This window comes from Pseudopipra pipra, chromosome W (genome assembly GCF_036250125.1).
Source record: "Pseudopipra pipra isolate bDixPip1 chromosome W, bDixPip1.hap1, whole genome shotgun sequence".
Taxonomy (NCBI): Eukaryota; Metazoa; Chordata; class Aves; order Passeriformes; family Pipridae; genus Pseudopipra; species Pseudopipra pipra.
In genome coordinates, this window is record NC_087580.1 from 30,562,907 (window position 1) to 30,579,962 (window position 17,056).

The 17,056-nt window shown below is 55.7% G+C and overlaps 1 protein-coding gene across 1 annotated transcript; it reads right to left on the reverse strand.

Annotated features, from left to right (window-relative positions):
* Positions 1–7,216: 7,216 nt before the first annotated feature.
* On the reverse strand, positions 7,217–11,288 carry LOC135404555 (B-cell antigen receptor complex-associated protein alpha chain-like). Its single transcript, XM_064639295.1, has 5 exons — positions 11,088–11,288; positions 9,847–10,339; positions 8,935–9,053; positions 7,559–7,627; positions 7,217–7,453 (listed from the first exon to the last, which is right to left on the reverse strand). The coding sequence occupies exons 1-5, from the start codon at positions 11,286–11,288 to the stop codon at positions 7,343–7,345; spliced, it is 993 nt and encodes a 330-aa protein (XP_064495365.1). The 3' UTR covers positions 7,217–7,342.
* Positions 11,289–17,056: the final 5,768 nt, after the last annotated feature.

The window sequence follows — 17,056 nt, forward strand, 5'->3', positions numbered from 1 at the left end:
CAAAAGCTTTAGAAGGCAGGCTGAGCCCCAAATGTGTTACACAATGAATGTTCTGCAGAAGAAAAGAGGCAGTTTATTGCTTCTTAAAAAAACATCCTGTCATCATTTTCCTTATGGCATCCTTGAGCTCCTGGTTCCTGAGGCTGTAGATGAAGGGGTTCAGTGCTGGAGGCACCACCATGTACAGAACTGACACCACCAGGTCCGGAGATGGGGAGGAGATGGAGGGGGGCTTGAGGTTGGAAAATGCTGTAGCGCTGACAAACAGGGAGACCACGGCCAGGTGAGGGAGGCACATGGAAAAGGCTTTGTGCTGTCCCTGCTGAGAGGGGATCCTCAATACAACCCTGAAGATCTGCACATAAGAGAAAACAATGAAAACAAAACAGCCAAGTCCTAAAGAGATAGTAAAAAACGTAAGTCCAATTTCCCTGAGGTAGCCTGAGTGTGAGCAGGAGAGCTTGAGGACGTGTGGGATTTCACAGAAAAACTGTCCCAGGGCATTGCCCTGGCACAGGGGCAGGGAAAATATATTGACTGTGTGCAGCAGAGCAGTGAGAAACCCAGTGGCCCAGGCAGCTGCTGCCATGTGGGCACAAGCTCTGCTGCCCAGGAGGGTCCCGTAGTGCAGGGGTTTGCAGATGGCAACGTAGCGGTCGTAGCACATGATGATGAGGAGGCAAAACTCTGCTGAAATGAAAAAGGCAAGGAAAAAGAGCTGTGCAGCACATCCTGTGTAGGAGATGGTTGTGGTGTCCCAGAGGGAATTGTGCATGGCTTTGGGGACAGTGGTGCAGATGCAGCCCAGGTCTGTGAGGGAGAGGTTGAGCAGGAAGAAGCCCATGGGGGTGTGCAGGTGGTGGTCACAGGCTACAGCGCTAAGGATGAGGCCGTTGGCCAGGAGGGCAGCCAGGGAGATGGCCAGGAAGAGCCAGAAGTGCAGGAGCTGCAGCTCCCGCCTGTCTGCGAATGCCAGGAGGACGAACTGGGGCATGGAGCTGCTGTTGGCCATTTGCTGCTTCCCAGCACAGGGACACTGTTCAGAAACAGGAAAGGACAGGGAGAAGTTAAGACAGGCTCCTCTAAGCAACGCCACTTTATTTCTCATAGAAATCCCCTGAACTGAAACGCTTTTCCTTTCCCTTGTTTGTGCTGAGGGTGCTGCGAGGAACAGGAGCTCTGCCCATGTGCTGCCAAGGGCTCAGTTTTCCCCTTCTCCAGTGGGGACATGGAGCTGCTCTGCCACAGCGTCAAACACTCCCAAGGGATGTCAGGCATCATCCACCTTTAAGGGAAAAGTTCAGTCTCCACTCTCAAGACGTGGAAGGGCTTAGCATGTCCCTTAAATAATGTTGTCTGTGTTTATTATTTTTGATGGTTGCATCTGGTACCTGTTCTTGTCAGTAGTACAAATCATCATTTTTATGATGCCAAATGTAACAAGACTTTAAACAGGAGAGGACAAACAGCTCAGCTCTCCGTACCTTAGTGCAGAGCCAGGAGAGCTGCACTGTCCCTCTGTCTGTTCCCATCTGCCCTGTGCTTTCCCTCGTCCTACCTGAACATAACTTCACATGCAAATTAATTTTTAATAAACACAAATACCTACAGTCTGATGAGTGCAGGGCAGCACTGTTTAAAAGGGCAGCTTTGTTAAATCTTCTCTGTTCCAGCCCAGCAATGCAGCATTGCCCAGGGGAATCTCTGGCTGTGCAGGCTCTGATGGCAACGTCAGAGCAACTCTGAGGAGACTGGAAAAGTGACCCAGAGCTACATGTAAGGCAGAGGTGTGGTGATTTCTGATGTTGCCTGGTCTTATCTCCTCTAAGAGAAATAGATTTGGAGTTTCAGTGCCTCCTCCTGAACTGTGAGATTAATTTTTAGGACCAATTTCCCACCCAGAAAAAAACATGTTTGAAGATGGAAAGAACAGGATCCTTCACTTTCAGGTATCCCATGACTGACTGTGCTTTCTTAAAACTCCTTTGAGAAATGTTCTGTAATGACCTGGAGCTCTGAGCAGCCCTCACAACCTGCAACCTATTCTAAAAAGGTTAAGAGTCCTTCCCTGCCCTACCAGGGGTTGCTCCTTGCCCACAGCCCTTCTGCCCCAGCCCTGGCAGCAGCTCCCCGGGCCAGCTGAGAGCTGCCCCTGGCAGGCAGCAGAGTCCCTGCCCAGCACAGCGCCCTGGGCTACAGGACCCTGCTCTGCCCCACAGCCCTGGGCACCCCTGCCTGCACCCCCGGCTTCACAGCTCTTTCAAAGTGCCCCAAAACAGCCCCTGCTCACCCATCCCATCAGCTGGGGCTGGGCCAGCTTTAGGAGATGCCTCCAGGAGCTGCCCCTGCACTGTCCTGCAGCCACAGACTCACCATGTGCAGCCCTGCCAAGATTCCTCCTGCAGGGAGCTCTCAGCCCTCCTGCCAGTGCTGAGCCCCTTGAAGCTCTGTGTGTGCCCTGCTGGTGTCCCTGAGCTGCCCTGGCAGTGCCCTCAGCCCTGCTGGGCTGTGCAGAGGAGCTGCTCACCAGCAGAGCTGTCTCTTTGAAGCTCTTCTTGCTTGCCAGGAGCTCCCTGTGTGCCAGGAGCCCGGCCCAGCTCAGCAGCACAGCAACAGCCCCAGGCATTTCATGACCCTCAGGGGACATTGAGGTTGTTTACATGAGACTCAGTCCCTGAGAGGAAGTTCAAACAACTTTTGAAGAAGTCAAAATGAGATTGAAACACTGAAGTTTCTCCTGGTGCTAATGAGTCTCACTGAGGGTCAAAACTGAGAACTTGTCCCCAGATTCCAGTTAGAGCAAAAAACTGCAGACAGTGATGACAAGGATGGACAAGCAAGGGAAAGGTGGCTCTGTTGCTGAGGAAACCTGGATGTGTTTCATTAACCTGAAGGGGAAAGCCCTGACCCCCAGCCCCTGGGAAGGCAGATCCTGTCCCTGCCTCATTCCTCAGGGCTCTTCCTGGGGCACTGGGATGTGGGATGTGCAATGCCAAGGGCAGGACCATGGGGTGGCACCTGCCAGGCTGCTGAGCAGGGACAAGGAGGCCGTGAGGCCCCAAGGCTGCAAGGGCCACTCCCCTCCTCCTGGCATCAGGGGCACAGACAGCAGCCATGGCCAAAGGCCTGCAGAAGGTGGCTGTGTCAGGGCCTTTCAGCTTCTCCCCATCCCTGTCTCCTCTCCAGCCCAGGCTGTCCTACGGTGTCCATGCCCTGCCCCTTTCCCTGCAGGCTGTCGTCATCCCCCCAGCTGCCCCACCTGGCTGGCACCTTCCTGCACTGACATCTCTGCGTCCTCCCTGGCTCTTCCTGCACACACAAAGCCTTGGGCTCATCCAGACTCTTTCTGGGTGACGTGTTCCAGCACAGTATTTTCCATGGAGTGAAATTCCTTTTTCCTCATGTGTACCAGGGGGAATTTATGCTTATACTTTTGGTCTGTGTTTGGCCCTGCCACCTGTGAAAGCTTTGCTCTTTCCCTGCCAAGTTATGGGAAAACAAGCATTGATAAGCGGGAAAGTTGTCCTTGAAGAGAGCTTTTTGTATAAACCGTTTTAATTGGTTTGTGATTGGTTACTTTTCCGTCAAGGGCATTTGGAGGAGAAAGTGATGATGAAGTGAGGAAGGCTCGACCTCAGACTCAATTAAGATAGACCCCCAAAACACTCTGCGCATGCCTGTGTGGATTTCCGAAGTTCTCACGTGTGCACAGAAGAGATGCACTGACATAACCGGGAGGTGAGACTGAGGGCATCTGGTGGGGTGGTGCTGGCCACACCTGGGAGGTTGTGGTCTCTCAATTAATTGTTTAAAAAGCAGATAGTGCTTCCTTGGCGAGAGCTAGTTTACTTCAAGGACAACGTTACCTTTTGGCACTTGCCAGCTTGTTAACTTACTGACTCTCCGAGGATGCTGCTTCTGCTATGGGTAATTATAGGTATGCTAGGTTGGCAACAGCTGGGTAACTGGGGAGATCGTGCTGGGGGCTTATTCCTCTCCTCGTTCCTCCCTTTTGGGTTTGTTCATTTTCTTGGCCACCTTTTTGTAATAAATATTGTTTTTTTCTGTTGAACTAGCAGCGGTGTCCGTTTTTCGTGTCTGTATATCTCAGACCTTTTCCCTGATAAATTAACCCCTCCTCGATACACTCATGTCTACTTGGGACCTCCCCAGCTGCACTTGGCATTAATTCTTTCTTTCTCATGCTCTTTTCTGCTCTGACAAAAGGATCCACCATCTCTAAATCCACCCTTCAAGCCCTCTGAGGGCTGTCCTGTGCTGTCCTCAGTCTCCACACCATTGAGGCCACAGCTCCTTAGCCCCTCTCTGGTGCTCATGTGCTTGAGACATTTAAAGCCCATCTTGGGAGATCTCTGGACACTCACTAATGTTTTTACAGATGAAAATATCGTGCTCACAGTCTAAGTAAATCACAGTTGCCATGACAACCAGCATGCATTCCCATTGCTATGGTCAGTTACCATGGCAAATAGAATACATTCCCATTGCCACAGCCAGTTACCATGGCAACCGTAATACATTGTCATTGCTATGGTTGGTTACCATGGCAACAATAATACATTCCCATTGCTACAGTCAATTACTGTGGCAAACAGAATACTTCCCACTGCTACGGTCAGTTACCATGGTAACCATAATGCTTCCCACTGGTACAGTCAGTTACCATGGCAACCAGCATCCATTCCAATTGCTATGGTTAGTGACCATGGCAAACATCACACATTCCCATTGCTACAGTTGGTTGCCATGGCAACATCATACATTCCTGTCACTACAGTCGGTGACCATGGCAACCATCACACATTCCCATTGCTATGGTGAGTTACCATGGCAACCATCATACAGTCGCATTGATACGGTCAGTTACCATGGCAACCACCATACATCCCCACTGCTGTGGTCAGTTACCATGGCAAACAGCATATATTCTCATTGCCACGGTCAGTTACCACAGCAACTACCATACATTTCCATTGCTAAGGTCAGTTACCATGGCAACCATCACACATTTCCATTGCTACAGTCGGTTACCGTGGCAACAATCATGCATTCCCACTGCTATGGTTGGTTACCATGGCAACCAGCATACAGTCTCATTGCCAAGGTCAGTTACCATGGCAACCATCATACATTCCCTTTTCTACGGTCAGTTACCATGGTAACCATCAGGCATTCCTGTTGCTACGATCAGTTACCATGGCAACCATCATACATTACAATTGCCACGGTTGTTACCCTGGCAACCATCATACATTCCCATCATTGCAGTTGGTTAACATGGCAACCAGCATACATTCCCATTGCTACAGTCGGTTACCATGGTAACCATCATACTTCCCACTGGTACAGTCGATTACCAATGGCAAACCACCAGACATTCCCATTTCTACGGTCACTTACCATGGCAACCATCATACTTCCCACAGGTATAGTCAGTTACCAATGGCAACCAGCATATATTCCCGTTGCTACAGTTAGTTACCATGGTGTCGTGGTTTGAATCTTGTTTTCCCCCAGAGGCTGAGAAAAGTGGTAGACCCCAAGGGGTGGAAACCCCTGGAAGTTTTGAAATTCTACCCAATGGGCGCTCCTGCAGAAATGTAAAGATATCACAACCAGACCGGAAGAGAAGAGTTGTAGTTTTGGTTGTTGTAGAAGAGGTGGCCATGTTGTAGAGCCACGAGGAAGGGGCTCTAAGCCCCTTGGGCCCTCTGGGGCCTCCCAGCCCCTGGCTGGGGGCTGCAGGGACCTGGAACAGCATAAAGCTGGGCTAGGTGCCTGTAGTTATGCTGGGAGATGTTTTCTCCATGGGCGCAGAGCAGCAGCCGGGACTGACCAGAGAAACGGTGGCAGAGAGCCAGAAATAAGAACCTGAACTGCAAGAGCAGCAGGAACAACATGCAGCACCGCAGAGAAGACTCCTGGAAAGGGAGGAGAAAGAGAGCCAGTAGCTGAGAGACAGAGTTTGGGGTAAGACTGTACCAGATCCCCCAAAACTCCCTTGGAGACCCTCTTGGAGAAGAGGGACATGGACTCCTATTTTAGAGGAGCCTTGGAGTACAGCAGCACCGGAGAGAGAGAGGAGCTGAGAAGCTCAGAGACGTCCCGGAGCTGGACCAGGACGGCCAGATGGAATGCAAGGGGAGTTGACCTTGGCTCCCCCCCTTGCACTGCTGCCACGGTGGCAGCCTGAGAGACAGGGCACAGAGGCCCTGCAAGAAGGAGCTGAGTCTCCTGCAAGAGATACCAGACAGTCATGAAGACCCCCCTGTGTCTTCGTGATATGACGTGGTGATACGACCTTGTCTGGGGTTACGAAGCCCACGGAAGACCCCTCGGTTGGAGGCGATGGGGCCGAGAGAGAGACTTGGATATCTCCCTCGTTGAGTGCTGGCAGAAAGCCAGCTATCAGCTGCTGCATGTGGAGAAGACAGACAGACTGCTGCCTCAGAAGATGCTGCTGCTCAGAGACTGGAAGGGATCTGTCCTTCTTTCCCTCCTGGACTTTTATTTGGAGGGGAGAAGAGATCTGGTCCATTGTAAATACTATATGTCGGTAGAGATAGTTATGATCGTGTGTATAATGTGATGTTATATTTATTTGTACAGTCATTGTAATATATTCCCTTCCCCCACTTTGAGTCTGGTGTGTTTTGTCTGGAAAAACCCATCTCACATTGGGTTGAGATGTGGGAGGGGGGATGGAGTTAGGGAATTGGATTTTGGGGCTATCTCAAACCATGACAGAGGGAAAGTGAGGGAAAATGGGAGAGTGAGGGGAAAATAGAGGATAATGGGGGGAAATGAGGGAAAATAGGAGATAATGCGGAAATGGGAATAATGGGGAAAATAGGAGATAATGAGGAAAAATGGGGGGGAATGGGGGAAATAAGGGGAAATAGGGGATAATGGAGGAAATGGGGGAAAATGGGGGGAAAATGGGGGAAATGAGGGAAAACAGGGTAATGGGGAAAATGGGGGATAATGAGGGAAAATGGGGAAAATAGAGGATGAAGAAGGAAAATGGGGGATAATAGGGGAAAAATAGGGGGTCACTACAAGACCCCCCTTCCCATCAGACTCTGAGGCATCTCTGCTCTCACCTGCCTCCCCTTGCTGATTAATTAACCACTCGTTAATTACTAACAAGTAACTAACCCCCCAAAACCCACAGAACCCGTCCAGCAGTACAGCAGCTTTATTTGGGGGGGGGTCAGCACGGCCTTGTGTCACCAGAGCAGAGCATCGGGGGGGCCAAGCAGAGCCAGGGGATCCCAAACCCCTTCCCGGGGGGTCCCACCCCCCTTTTTCGGGGGGTCCCTCAGGGCTTTTCAAGCTGGGAGTCTCCGGGGAGGGTCCCCACGTCCTGGTAGGTGGGTTGGACCCCCCGGGAAATGTCCTCGTACATTGAACACTCGTCCAGGTTCAGCCCCTGAAAGCAGGGAAAGGGGGGGATTCGGGTTGGTTTGGGTGGGTTTAGGGGCTGATAGACCCCTCCGAGCATGATTTTGGGGCATGGAGGCCCCCGGAACGTCACCTCGTAGAGGTTTTCCTCCTCGCATGTGGTTTTTTCGGGGTGCAGCAGCTGCTCGTTGGCCCAGCGCTTCTGTGGGGGGGGAACAGGGGGCATGGGGGTGTTTGGAGTGGCCAGGGGGGCTTTGGGGGCACCAGGGGGGATTTAGGGGTGGCCGGGGGGGGGGGAAGGGAGCACAAGGGGTTTTTGGGGTGGCCAGGGGGGGTTTTGGGGGCACTAGTCAGGATTTAGGGGTGGCCGGGGGGGGGGGTGGGTGGGAGCACCAAGGGGGAATTAAGGGTGATGGGGAAAACTAGGGGTGGCCGGGGGGGGTTGGGGTGGCCAGGGGGGTTTTGGGAGCACCAGGGGCATTTTGGAGTTGCCGGGGGGGGTTTCTGGGGGCACCAGGGGGGTTTTGGGGTGGCCAGGGGGGTTTTGGGAGCACCAGGGGCATTTTGGAGTTGCCGGGGGGGGTTTCTGGGGGCACCAGGGGGGTTTTGGGGTGGCCAGGGGGGGGTTGGGGGCACTACGGGGTATTTAGGGGTATCTGGGGGGGGCTTGGGGGCACCAAGGGGGAATTAAGGGGTGACGGGGGAAAACTAGGGGTGGTCGGGGGGGGTTGGGGTGGCCAGGGGGGTTTTTGGGGGCACCAGGGGGATTTAGGGGTGGCCGGGAGGAGTTGGGTGTCTCTGGGGAGGACTGGGGGGATTTGGGGATGGCAGGAGGAGATTGGGGAGAACTGGGGGGGAACTGGGGAGAACTGGGAGGTACGGGGGGTTTGAAGGGGTTTTGGGGCATCCGGAGGGGAATTGGGGGTACCAGGGTGGGTTGGGGGTGTCGAGGGGGATTGGGGTTACCCAGGGGGGGATTTAGGGGGACCTGGGGGGCAATTGGTGTCCCCAGGGTCTCAATTAATGTCCCCAGTGTCTCAATTGGTGTCCCCAGTGTCCCAATTGGTGTCCCCAGTGTCCCATTTATGGGTCCCAATGTCCCACCTGGTGTCCCCAGTGTCCCAGTTGGTGTCCCCAATGTCCCAGTTGGTGTCCCCAGTGTCCCAATTGGTGTCCCCAGCATCCCAGTTGGTTTCCCCAATGTCCCAATTAGGTGTCCCCAGTGTCCCAATTGGCGTCCCCAGTGTCCCATTTAGGGGTCCCAAAGTTCCAGTTGGTGTCCCCAGTGTCCCAACTGGGGGTCCCAGTGACAGAACTGGGGGTCTCAGTGTCCCAGTTGGTGTCCCCCTGTCCCAGTTGTCCCAGTGTCCCAGTTGGGTGTCCCAGTGTCCCAGTTGGTGTCCCAGTGTCCCAGTTGGTGTCCCCCTGTCCCAGTGTCCCAGTTGGTGTCCCAGTGTCCCAGTTGGTGTCCCCCTGTCCCAGCTGTCCCAGTTTGTCCCAGTGTCCCACCCTGAGCAGCAGCAGCAGCCCCGGCCCGGCCGAGCAGAGCAGCAGCAGCACCCCCTGCGCCGTCAGGATCCGGTTCTTGGTGCTCTCCCTCAGCGCCAGGAATGGGGCGGGAACCGGCTCTGCGGGAACGGGACTGGGTACACTGGGAGGGACTGGGGTATACTGGGAGGGACTGGGTTACACTGGGAGGGACTGGGGTATACTGGGAGGGAGTGCAGGGCACTGGGTTACACTGGGAGGGACTGGAGGGCACTGGGTTGTACTGGGAGGGCACTGGGTTATACTGGAAGGGCACTGGGTTATACTGGGAGGGAGTGGAGGGCACTGAGTTATACTGGGAGGGCACTGGGTTATACTGGAAGGGCACTGGGAGGGGCTCAAAGGGGATACTGGGAATAACTGGGAGGGACTGGGGGGAACTGCAGGGCACTGTGATGGACTGGGGGGGCTCGTGGTAGCACTGGGTTATACTGGGAGGGGACTGGGATGGACTGGGAAAGACCAGTGACTCAGATGAGACCCCTCAGCCCCCCCTGACTCCTCCCCGAGACCCCCTGGACCCTCCCGAAGGTGCCACAGGGCTGGGGGGCACTGGGATACCCTTGGAGGGGACTGGGACAGACTGGGTTATACTGGGAGGGACTGGGGGCACTGGGCTATACTGGTACCACGCTGGGGGCACTGGGAGGGACCAGGTGACTCAGATGACACCCCCAGCTCCCCCTGACACCCCCGAGACCCCCTGGACCCTCCTGAAGGTGCCTCAGGGCTGGGGGGCACTGGGATACCCTTGGAGGGGACTGGGATGGACGAGGTTAAACTGGGAGGGACTGGGCTATACTGGTACCATGCTGGGGGCACCGGAAGGGGCCGAGTGACATGGCTGAGACCCCCCCCGCGCCCCCCACTCACCGAGGACCCTGACGAAGGTGCCGCAGCTCTGGGCCGTCTCCCCCCCGGACTCCACGCGGCAGAAGAAGAGCCCGGAGTCGTTGTGGGACAGTTTGGGGAAGGTCAGGGTGGAGCTTCCCCCCCCTTCCTGCACCACCCGGTCCATCCGGCGGCCCCCCCGGGTGGCCACCACCTCCTGGGGCCAGGGGCAGCTCCGGGGGACCTCCCCGAGCCCGGGGGGACACGCCTGGAGCCAGGTCAGGGCGGTGTCGGGGGGGCCTCGGAAGTGGCACTCGAGGGTCAGGGGGGTCCCCACACGCCTCTCGCGGGAGGGGGGCCCCCCCCACACCCGGAGCCACCCCCGGGGCGGGGCCGGGGAGCAGGAGGGGCTCGGGGGGCTCCCGGTGGTCACGGTCACGGGGGGTCGGCGTCTCGGGGGGCTCCGGGGGGGGAGGCAGGGAGGGGGTCGGGCACGAGGCGCAGCCTTCGGGGGGGGTCTGGGAGCACTGGGAGCCTGCGGGGACAGAGGGGGGTTATGGGTGGTCCCCCGGAGCTCCCCAACCCCCACGGAGGGCGGCTGACCCCGGGGGGGTCACTGGGGGTCCCTGTCCCTGCTGGAGGGGGGTCTTTGGGAGTTCCCAGAACAGTGAGGGGTCATTGGGGGACCCCCGGGATCTCTGAAGGTCCCTCAGACCCATCGGAGGGTCATTGGGGCCCCCCAGCCCCTCCCAGTTCCCCCCCTCCCCCCTCTCAGTTTCGGTTCCCTGTCCCAGTTTGAGGACAGGAAACACTGGGGGGGGGGGGGACATTTTGACACAGGTGTGGGGGACAAAACCCGATGCTGAGACCCCCTGAGACCCCCCAGACCCAAACCCTGAGACCCCCAGACCCAAATGGAGACCTTGGGATCCCTAAGACCCCCAGACCCAAATCCTGAGCCCTCCAGACCCAAACCCTGAGACCCCCAGACCCAAATTGAGACTCCCAAGACCCAAACTGAGACCCCCAGACCCAAACCCTGAGACCCCTGAGACTCCCAGACCCAAATCCTGAGCCCCCCTGACCCAAACTAAGACCCCCAAACCCAAACTAAGACCCCCAGAACCAAGGCCCCCAGACCCAAACTGAGGCCTTGGGACCCCTGAGACCCCCAGACCCAAAGCCTGAGACCCCCTGACCCAAACTAAAACCCCAGAGACCCCTCAGACCCAAACTGAGACCCAGCCCACACCAAAACTGAGACCCCCAGACCCAAATCCTACCTGCGAGGAGCAGGATGAGGATAAGCAGGGGTCTTGTGACCCCCCAGTTTGGGAGAGGCCTCCGAGTTTGGGGAGCCCCCTCCATCCCCCCACTGTCCCCGCCGAGGCCCCAAAAACAGGAGATGCAGCCCAGTGACCCGGGAGGCCACGCCCACCCAAAATTTCCCCCGGGGGGAAGGGCTGGGGGCCACGCCCATCCATCCCCCGACCTGCTGCCTCAAAATCCCCCCAGGACTTCTGAGGGGGGGAATTTCGGGGGTCTCAGGGGACTCAGTTTGGGTCTTGGGGTCCTCCCATGTCCCCCTGTCCTTCTTCCCTCCTGCCCCAGGCCCCGAGCTGAGGACGGAGAGCCCGGAGGACAAATCCCCCCGTGAGACCCTGGTGGGAGAGGCCGTTTTGAAGGGCTCCCCAGCGCAGGAAGGCAGCGGGGAGGAGAAGGGCTGGAGACCCCCCCGCAGGAGGGGCTCCAAAGCCATCCCAGGGTGCTCTGAGGAGGGAAGACCCAGCCTGTGCCGGGAAGGCGGCCGGAGATTCAAAAATTGCTTTAGTGTAGAGCACTGTCCTGTCTTATCCTGTACTCCTGGTAGTTTTAGTGTTTCTATTGTGCAGTAAATAATTCTGATGAAGATCTTTTGTCTGATCATTTGTAACCCTAAATAAATTCATTTCTATCAAGAGATCTGATTTGCCATCTTTAAAACCTGGGGGACAAAAGTGGTTCAGTCACACCTCTGTAATTCCTCTAATCTGAAACTGTTGGCATAATCCAAGGCTGAGGTTGGATCCAGCAGCCCCCAGCACCCCACAGTAAATTGGGAGCTCAGGGGGGCCACCCCCCTTTGCCAACCCTCCCTATGCCCAAAGACCCCCATGGGACTGTCAGACCTGCCAGACCACCCACCCTTTTCCACCCTTCTCCCTGTTCCTCCCACTTTCCCATTGTCCCCTCCATCCCCAGCCCCCTCATGCTCAGTTTGGGGGTCCCACCCTCCCCTTTCCCCACTCTTCTGACTTCTCCCACCCATTTCCCATCATCTCCCAAACCTCAGAGCCCTCCCCCCCTCCACTTTTGGGGGGTCCCTCTGCCCTCCCACTCAGTTTGGGGTCCCACCACCCCTTTATCCCCTCTGACCCCCCTTTTCCCACTGTCTGCCCCCTTCCCACCCACCCTCTCACCCGAGAGCTCCTCACCTGCAGCCGGGGGGGCTCCCAGCACCACCAGTGCCCAGAGAAGTCCCCCCAGAAAAGGGGTTGGGTGGGGTCCTGAATGGGCTCTGAGTATGTTTGGGGGTCCTTGAGGGGCTGTGGGGAGGTTTTGGGGGGTCCCAGCACCTTTTAGGGTGAGTTGGGTGCTTTACTGAGGGGCAGGTGCCCTCTCAAAGCCCCCCCAGAGCAGACTGACACAGGGGGAACACAGGGGGGTCCCCATTTCTGATCCATCCCGGGACCGATTCTGCCCCCCAAACTCAGCTCCACCCCAAACCCCTCCCCCACTGTCTCCCATAACCAGGACTGGGGAGAACTGGGAAGGTTTACTGGGATCACTGGAAGCAGCTGGGTGGTGTCAGAATAAAAGCAGGGGAGGGAGGGACAGAGGACACCCCAAAATCCTTGTGGGGATGGGGGGCGGGGTCCAGCCACCAGCTCAGGAGCTCTGTGGGGAGAGAAAAGGGGGTGACACCACAGTGGGGGCCTCATGGCACAGAAACAACAGAGGGACATTGTGGAACCTCGTGGAATCAACAGGACATTACAGAATCACAGACTCAAAGAATATGCCAAGGTGGAAGGGACTCACCAGGATCACCAAGTCCAGCACTTAGCCCTGCCCAGGACCATTCCCAAGAGTCACACCGTGGGTCTGAGAGTATCATCCAAATGCTGCTGGAGCCCTGGCAGCCTTGGTGCTGTGTCCACTGCCCTGGGGAGCCTGTTCAGTACCCTCAGTCCTGTCCCTGGTCCCCCAGAGCAGAGCTCAGGGCCTGCCCCTCCTCTGCCCCTGCCCAGGAAGTCGGACCTGCAGTGAGGTCTCCCCTCAGTCTCCTCTTCTCCAGCTGAACACACCAAGTGCCCTCAGTGTCCTCACACGCCTTCCCCCCAAAGCCCTTCCCCATCTTCCTTGCCCTCCTTTGGACACTCTCTAATGGCTCAATCTCTCCCTTCCATTGTGTCCCCCCAAACTGCCCCAATGGTGCAGGTGAGGCCGCCCCAGGGCAGAGCAGAGCGGGACAATCCCCTCCCTGGCCCGGCCGGCCATGCTGGGCCTGATGCCCCCAGGACAGGCTTGGCCCTCCTGGCTGCCAGGGCACTGCTGACTCAGGGCCAACTGGCCACCCACCAGCACCCCCAGGGCCCTTTCCCACCACTGCTTTCCAGCCTCTCCTTCCCAGTCTGTCTGTCCATCCGGGGTTGCCCCATTCCAGGGCAGAATCCGGCATTTCCCCCTGTTGAAGTTCTCAGGGCTCCTAAAGAGCCGGGAGGTCACCGGATGTCAAAGAGTCACAGGGAGCTAAAGGGACCCTTGTGACACTGTGGGACCTCATGGAATCAAGGAACCTTTGAAGCTGTGGAACCTGATGGAATCAAGGGGCCATTGTGACATATGGGGCCTCATGTAATCAGAGGAACCCTGTGGAATATCATGGAATCAAGGGGCACCTGTGACACTGCAGGGTCTCACACTCCAGAAGGAACCCTGGGACACTGTAGGATCTCATGGAACCAAGGTGCCATTGGGACACAGCATGGCTGCAGGGAATCAGGGCTCCAGAGTAAAAGTCCACGGCCTCATGGAAAAAATGAATCCTGGGACACTGTGGAACCTCATGGAAACAAGGGGCCATTGTGACACTACAGGGCCTCATGGAGACAAAGGAACCCTGGGACTTTTTGGAACCTCATGGAGTCAAGGGTCAGTTGTGACACTGCAGAGCCTCATGGAACTAAAGGAATTGTGGAGAACATCCCAGTAAGAAGGGAACATTGGGACATGCAACTCCCCATGGAACCAAAGGAGCTCCAAGACATTCTGGAATTCATGGAACCAAGGGGTCATTGTGAAAGTCCAGGGCCTCATAGAAACAAAGGAAAACTGGGATACTGTGGATACTTGTGGAACCAAGGGAGCATTTGACACGTGGGCCCTCATGAAACCACGGGAACCCAGAAACATTTTGGAACCTCAGGGAACCAAGGAGCCTTTGTTACACTGTGGAACCTCAGAGAATCAAGGGCCCAGTCTGACAGTGCAGGGCCTCATGGAGCCAAAGGAATCCGGGGACACTGTGGAACCTCATGGAATGAAGGAGCCAGTGTGACACTGCAGAACCTCATGGAAGAGTGGGAACAATGAGACACTGCAGAACCTTGTGGAAACAAGGGGCCTTTGTGACACTGAGCAACCACATGGAATCAAGTGGTCCTTGGGACACTGCAGGGCCTCGTGGAACAAAAATGCCCTTAAAGATTGTGGACCCTCATGGTGTCAAGGGTCCATTGTGACATGTCAGGGCCACATGGAACTGAAGGAAACCTGGAACACAGCAGAACCTCATGGAATCAAAGGGCCACTGTGACCTGTGGGGCCTCATGGAACAAAAGGAATCCTGGGCAACTGCAGAAACACACGGAAGCAAGTGGCCACTGGGACATGCGGGGCCTCATGGAATCAGGGGAGCCCTGGGACACTGTGGAACCTCACAGAATCAAGAGGTCATTGTGACACTGCAGGGCCTCTTTGAACCAAAGGGGCCTTGTGCTGGGCTGTCACAGGCCAGGGCAGGGGTAGCTGCAGAGCCCCTGGCCCAGCCATGAGTCACGGGCTGAGCCATCAGCTCCTGCTGAGAGAAGGGACCTCACAGGCCCTTCCCCAGCCACCTTCCTGCTCTTGGCCTCTCCCTCTGAGATACTGTTGTTGATACTTAAATTTGTCATTTTGGCAATATCAGCTGAAGACCAAGAAACTTTGTTTTCCTCACAACAACCAACTCCCATATTAGTCTATTAGATTTTTCAGACTGATTTTGCCAGTTCCAAGTTAATGTCTGTTTTCTAATGTTGCAGCAAATCAAAAGATGATTTAGATATGCCAGCAGGTTGTCTTTTACCAAGAGCTTCTTCAATCTCATTGGATTTTTGGGATTCATAAAAGTGTAATTTAAACAGCTGTTTTGATTGGCAACACCAGGAAATTTTAGGATTTTTTCCAAAAAACACCTGCTGAATGCAGTTTTGATCCTTTTCTAGTAGTTTGTAATTGCACTGTCTGATAATTTGACTGCAAGCCAGCAGGTTAACTGAAAAGCAGAGTTTCAGGTTTATTTTAGGTATGTGATGACTTTGGCAACCAGTGATGAGTTGTGCCAACATGGTCCCAGCTGCCCTCAGAATGCTCCCAGTCACCCCCAGTATGACCCCAGCCACCTTCACTGTGGGCCCAGTTGCTCCCAATATGATCCCAGTTGTGCCCAGCATGGTCACAGTTGCTCCCACTTCCTCCCGGTGTGATCCCAGTTGCTCAGTTGTCCCCAGCAAGGTCCCAGTAGCTCCCAGTTCCTCCCAGTGTGATCCCAATTGCTCCCAGTTGCCCCTAGCACAGACCCAGTTGCTCTCATTATGATCCTGGTCTGATCCCAGTATGGTCCCAGTATGATCCCTGTGCGATTGCAGTTGCCCCCTGCATGGTCCCAGTTGCTCCCAGTTGCCTCCAGCATAGATCCAGTCAATCCAAGTATGATCCCAGTCTTCCCCCAGCATGGTCCCAGTCAATCCAAGTTTCCCCATTGCAGATCCAGTCACTCCCAGTTGCTCCCAGTTGCCCCCAGTATGGTCCAAGTTGCTTCCAGTGTGGTCCCAGTCACCCCCAGGATGGTTGCAGACACTCCCAGTATATCCCAGTTGCCCTCAGCATGCTCGTAGTCACACCCAGTTACTTCCACTTGCCCCAGGATGGTTCCAGTTCCCATCAGGATGATCCCAGTCACTCCCACTCACTCCCAGTTTATGCCAGTTGCCTCCAGCATGCACCCTGTCCCTCCCAGTTACTCCCAGTTGCTCCAAGCATGATCTCAGTTGTTCCAAGGATGTTCCCAGTTGGCTTCCAGCATGATCCCAGTTGCTCCAAGGATGTTCCCAGTTGGCTTCCAGCATGGCCCCACTGGCTCCCATTCACCCCTGCACAGTTCCAGTCACTCCCAGTTTGATCCTGATCCCTTGCAGTCACTCCCACTATGATCCCAGTCACTCCCAGTAGGATCCCAGTTGCCCCCAAGGTGGTCCCAGTTGCTCCCAGCCCTCCCCCCACACACACCACATGGTTCCTTTCACTCTCAGGGACTCCCAGTCTGAGTCCAGTATGGCCCCAGTCATTCCCAGTCACTCCCTGGAGGATGCCATTTGCCTTTTGTATGGTCCCAGTTGCTCCCAGTATCAGTCCAGTCACCCCCAGTATGATCCCAGTAACTTCCAGACACATCCAGTATGAAGCCAGTTTGATCCCACTCATCCCCAGCATAGCTGCAGTCCCTCTCACACACTCCCAGTATTATTGCAGTCACTCCCAGTATGACCCCAGTATGACCCCAGTATGACCCCAGTAGGGGCCCAACTGCTCCCAGTAGGATCCCAGTTGCCTCCAGCATGGTTCCAGTTGCTCCCATTCACCCCTACTATGGTTCCAGTCACTCCCAGTATAATCCCAGTCACTCGCAGCCATTCCCAGTATTCTCCCAGTTGCCTCCAACATGCTCCCAGTCAGTCCCAGTATGATTCCAGTCTCTCCCAGTAGGATCCAAGTTACCCCCTGCATGGTCCCCACTGTAGTTCCAATCCCTCCCAGTCCCTCCCAGTATGACTCCAGTATGATCCCAGTGACACCCTAGATGGTGGCAGTCACACCCAGGATGAACCCAGACATTCCCTGTCACCCCCAGGATAAAACCATTTGCCCCCAGCAGGTCCCACTTGGTCCC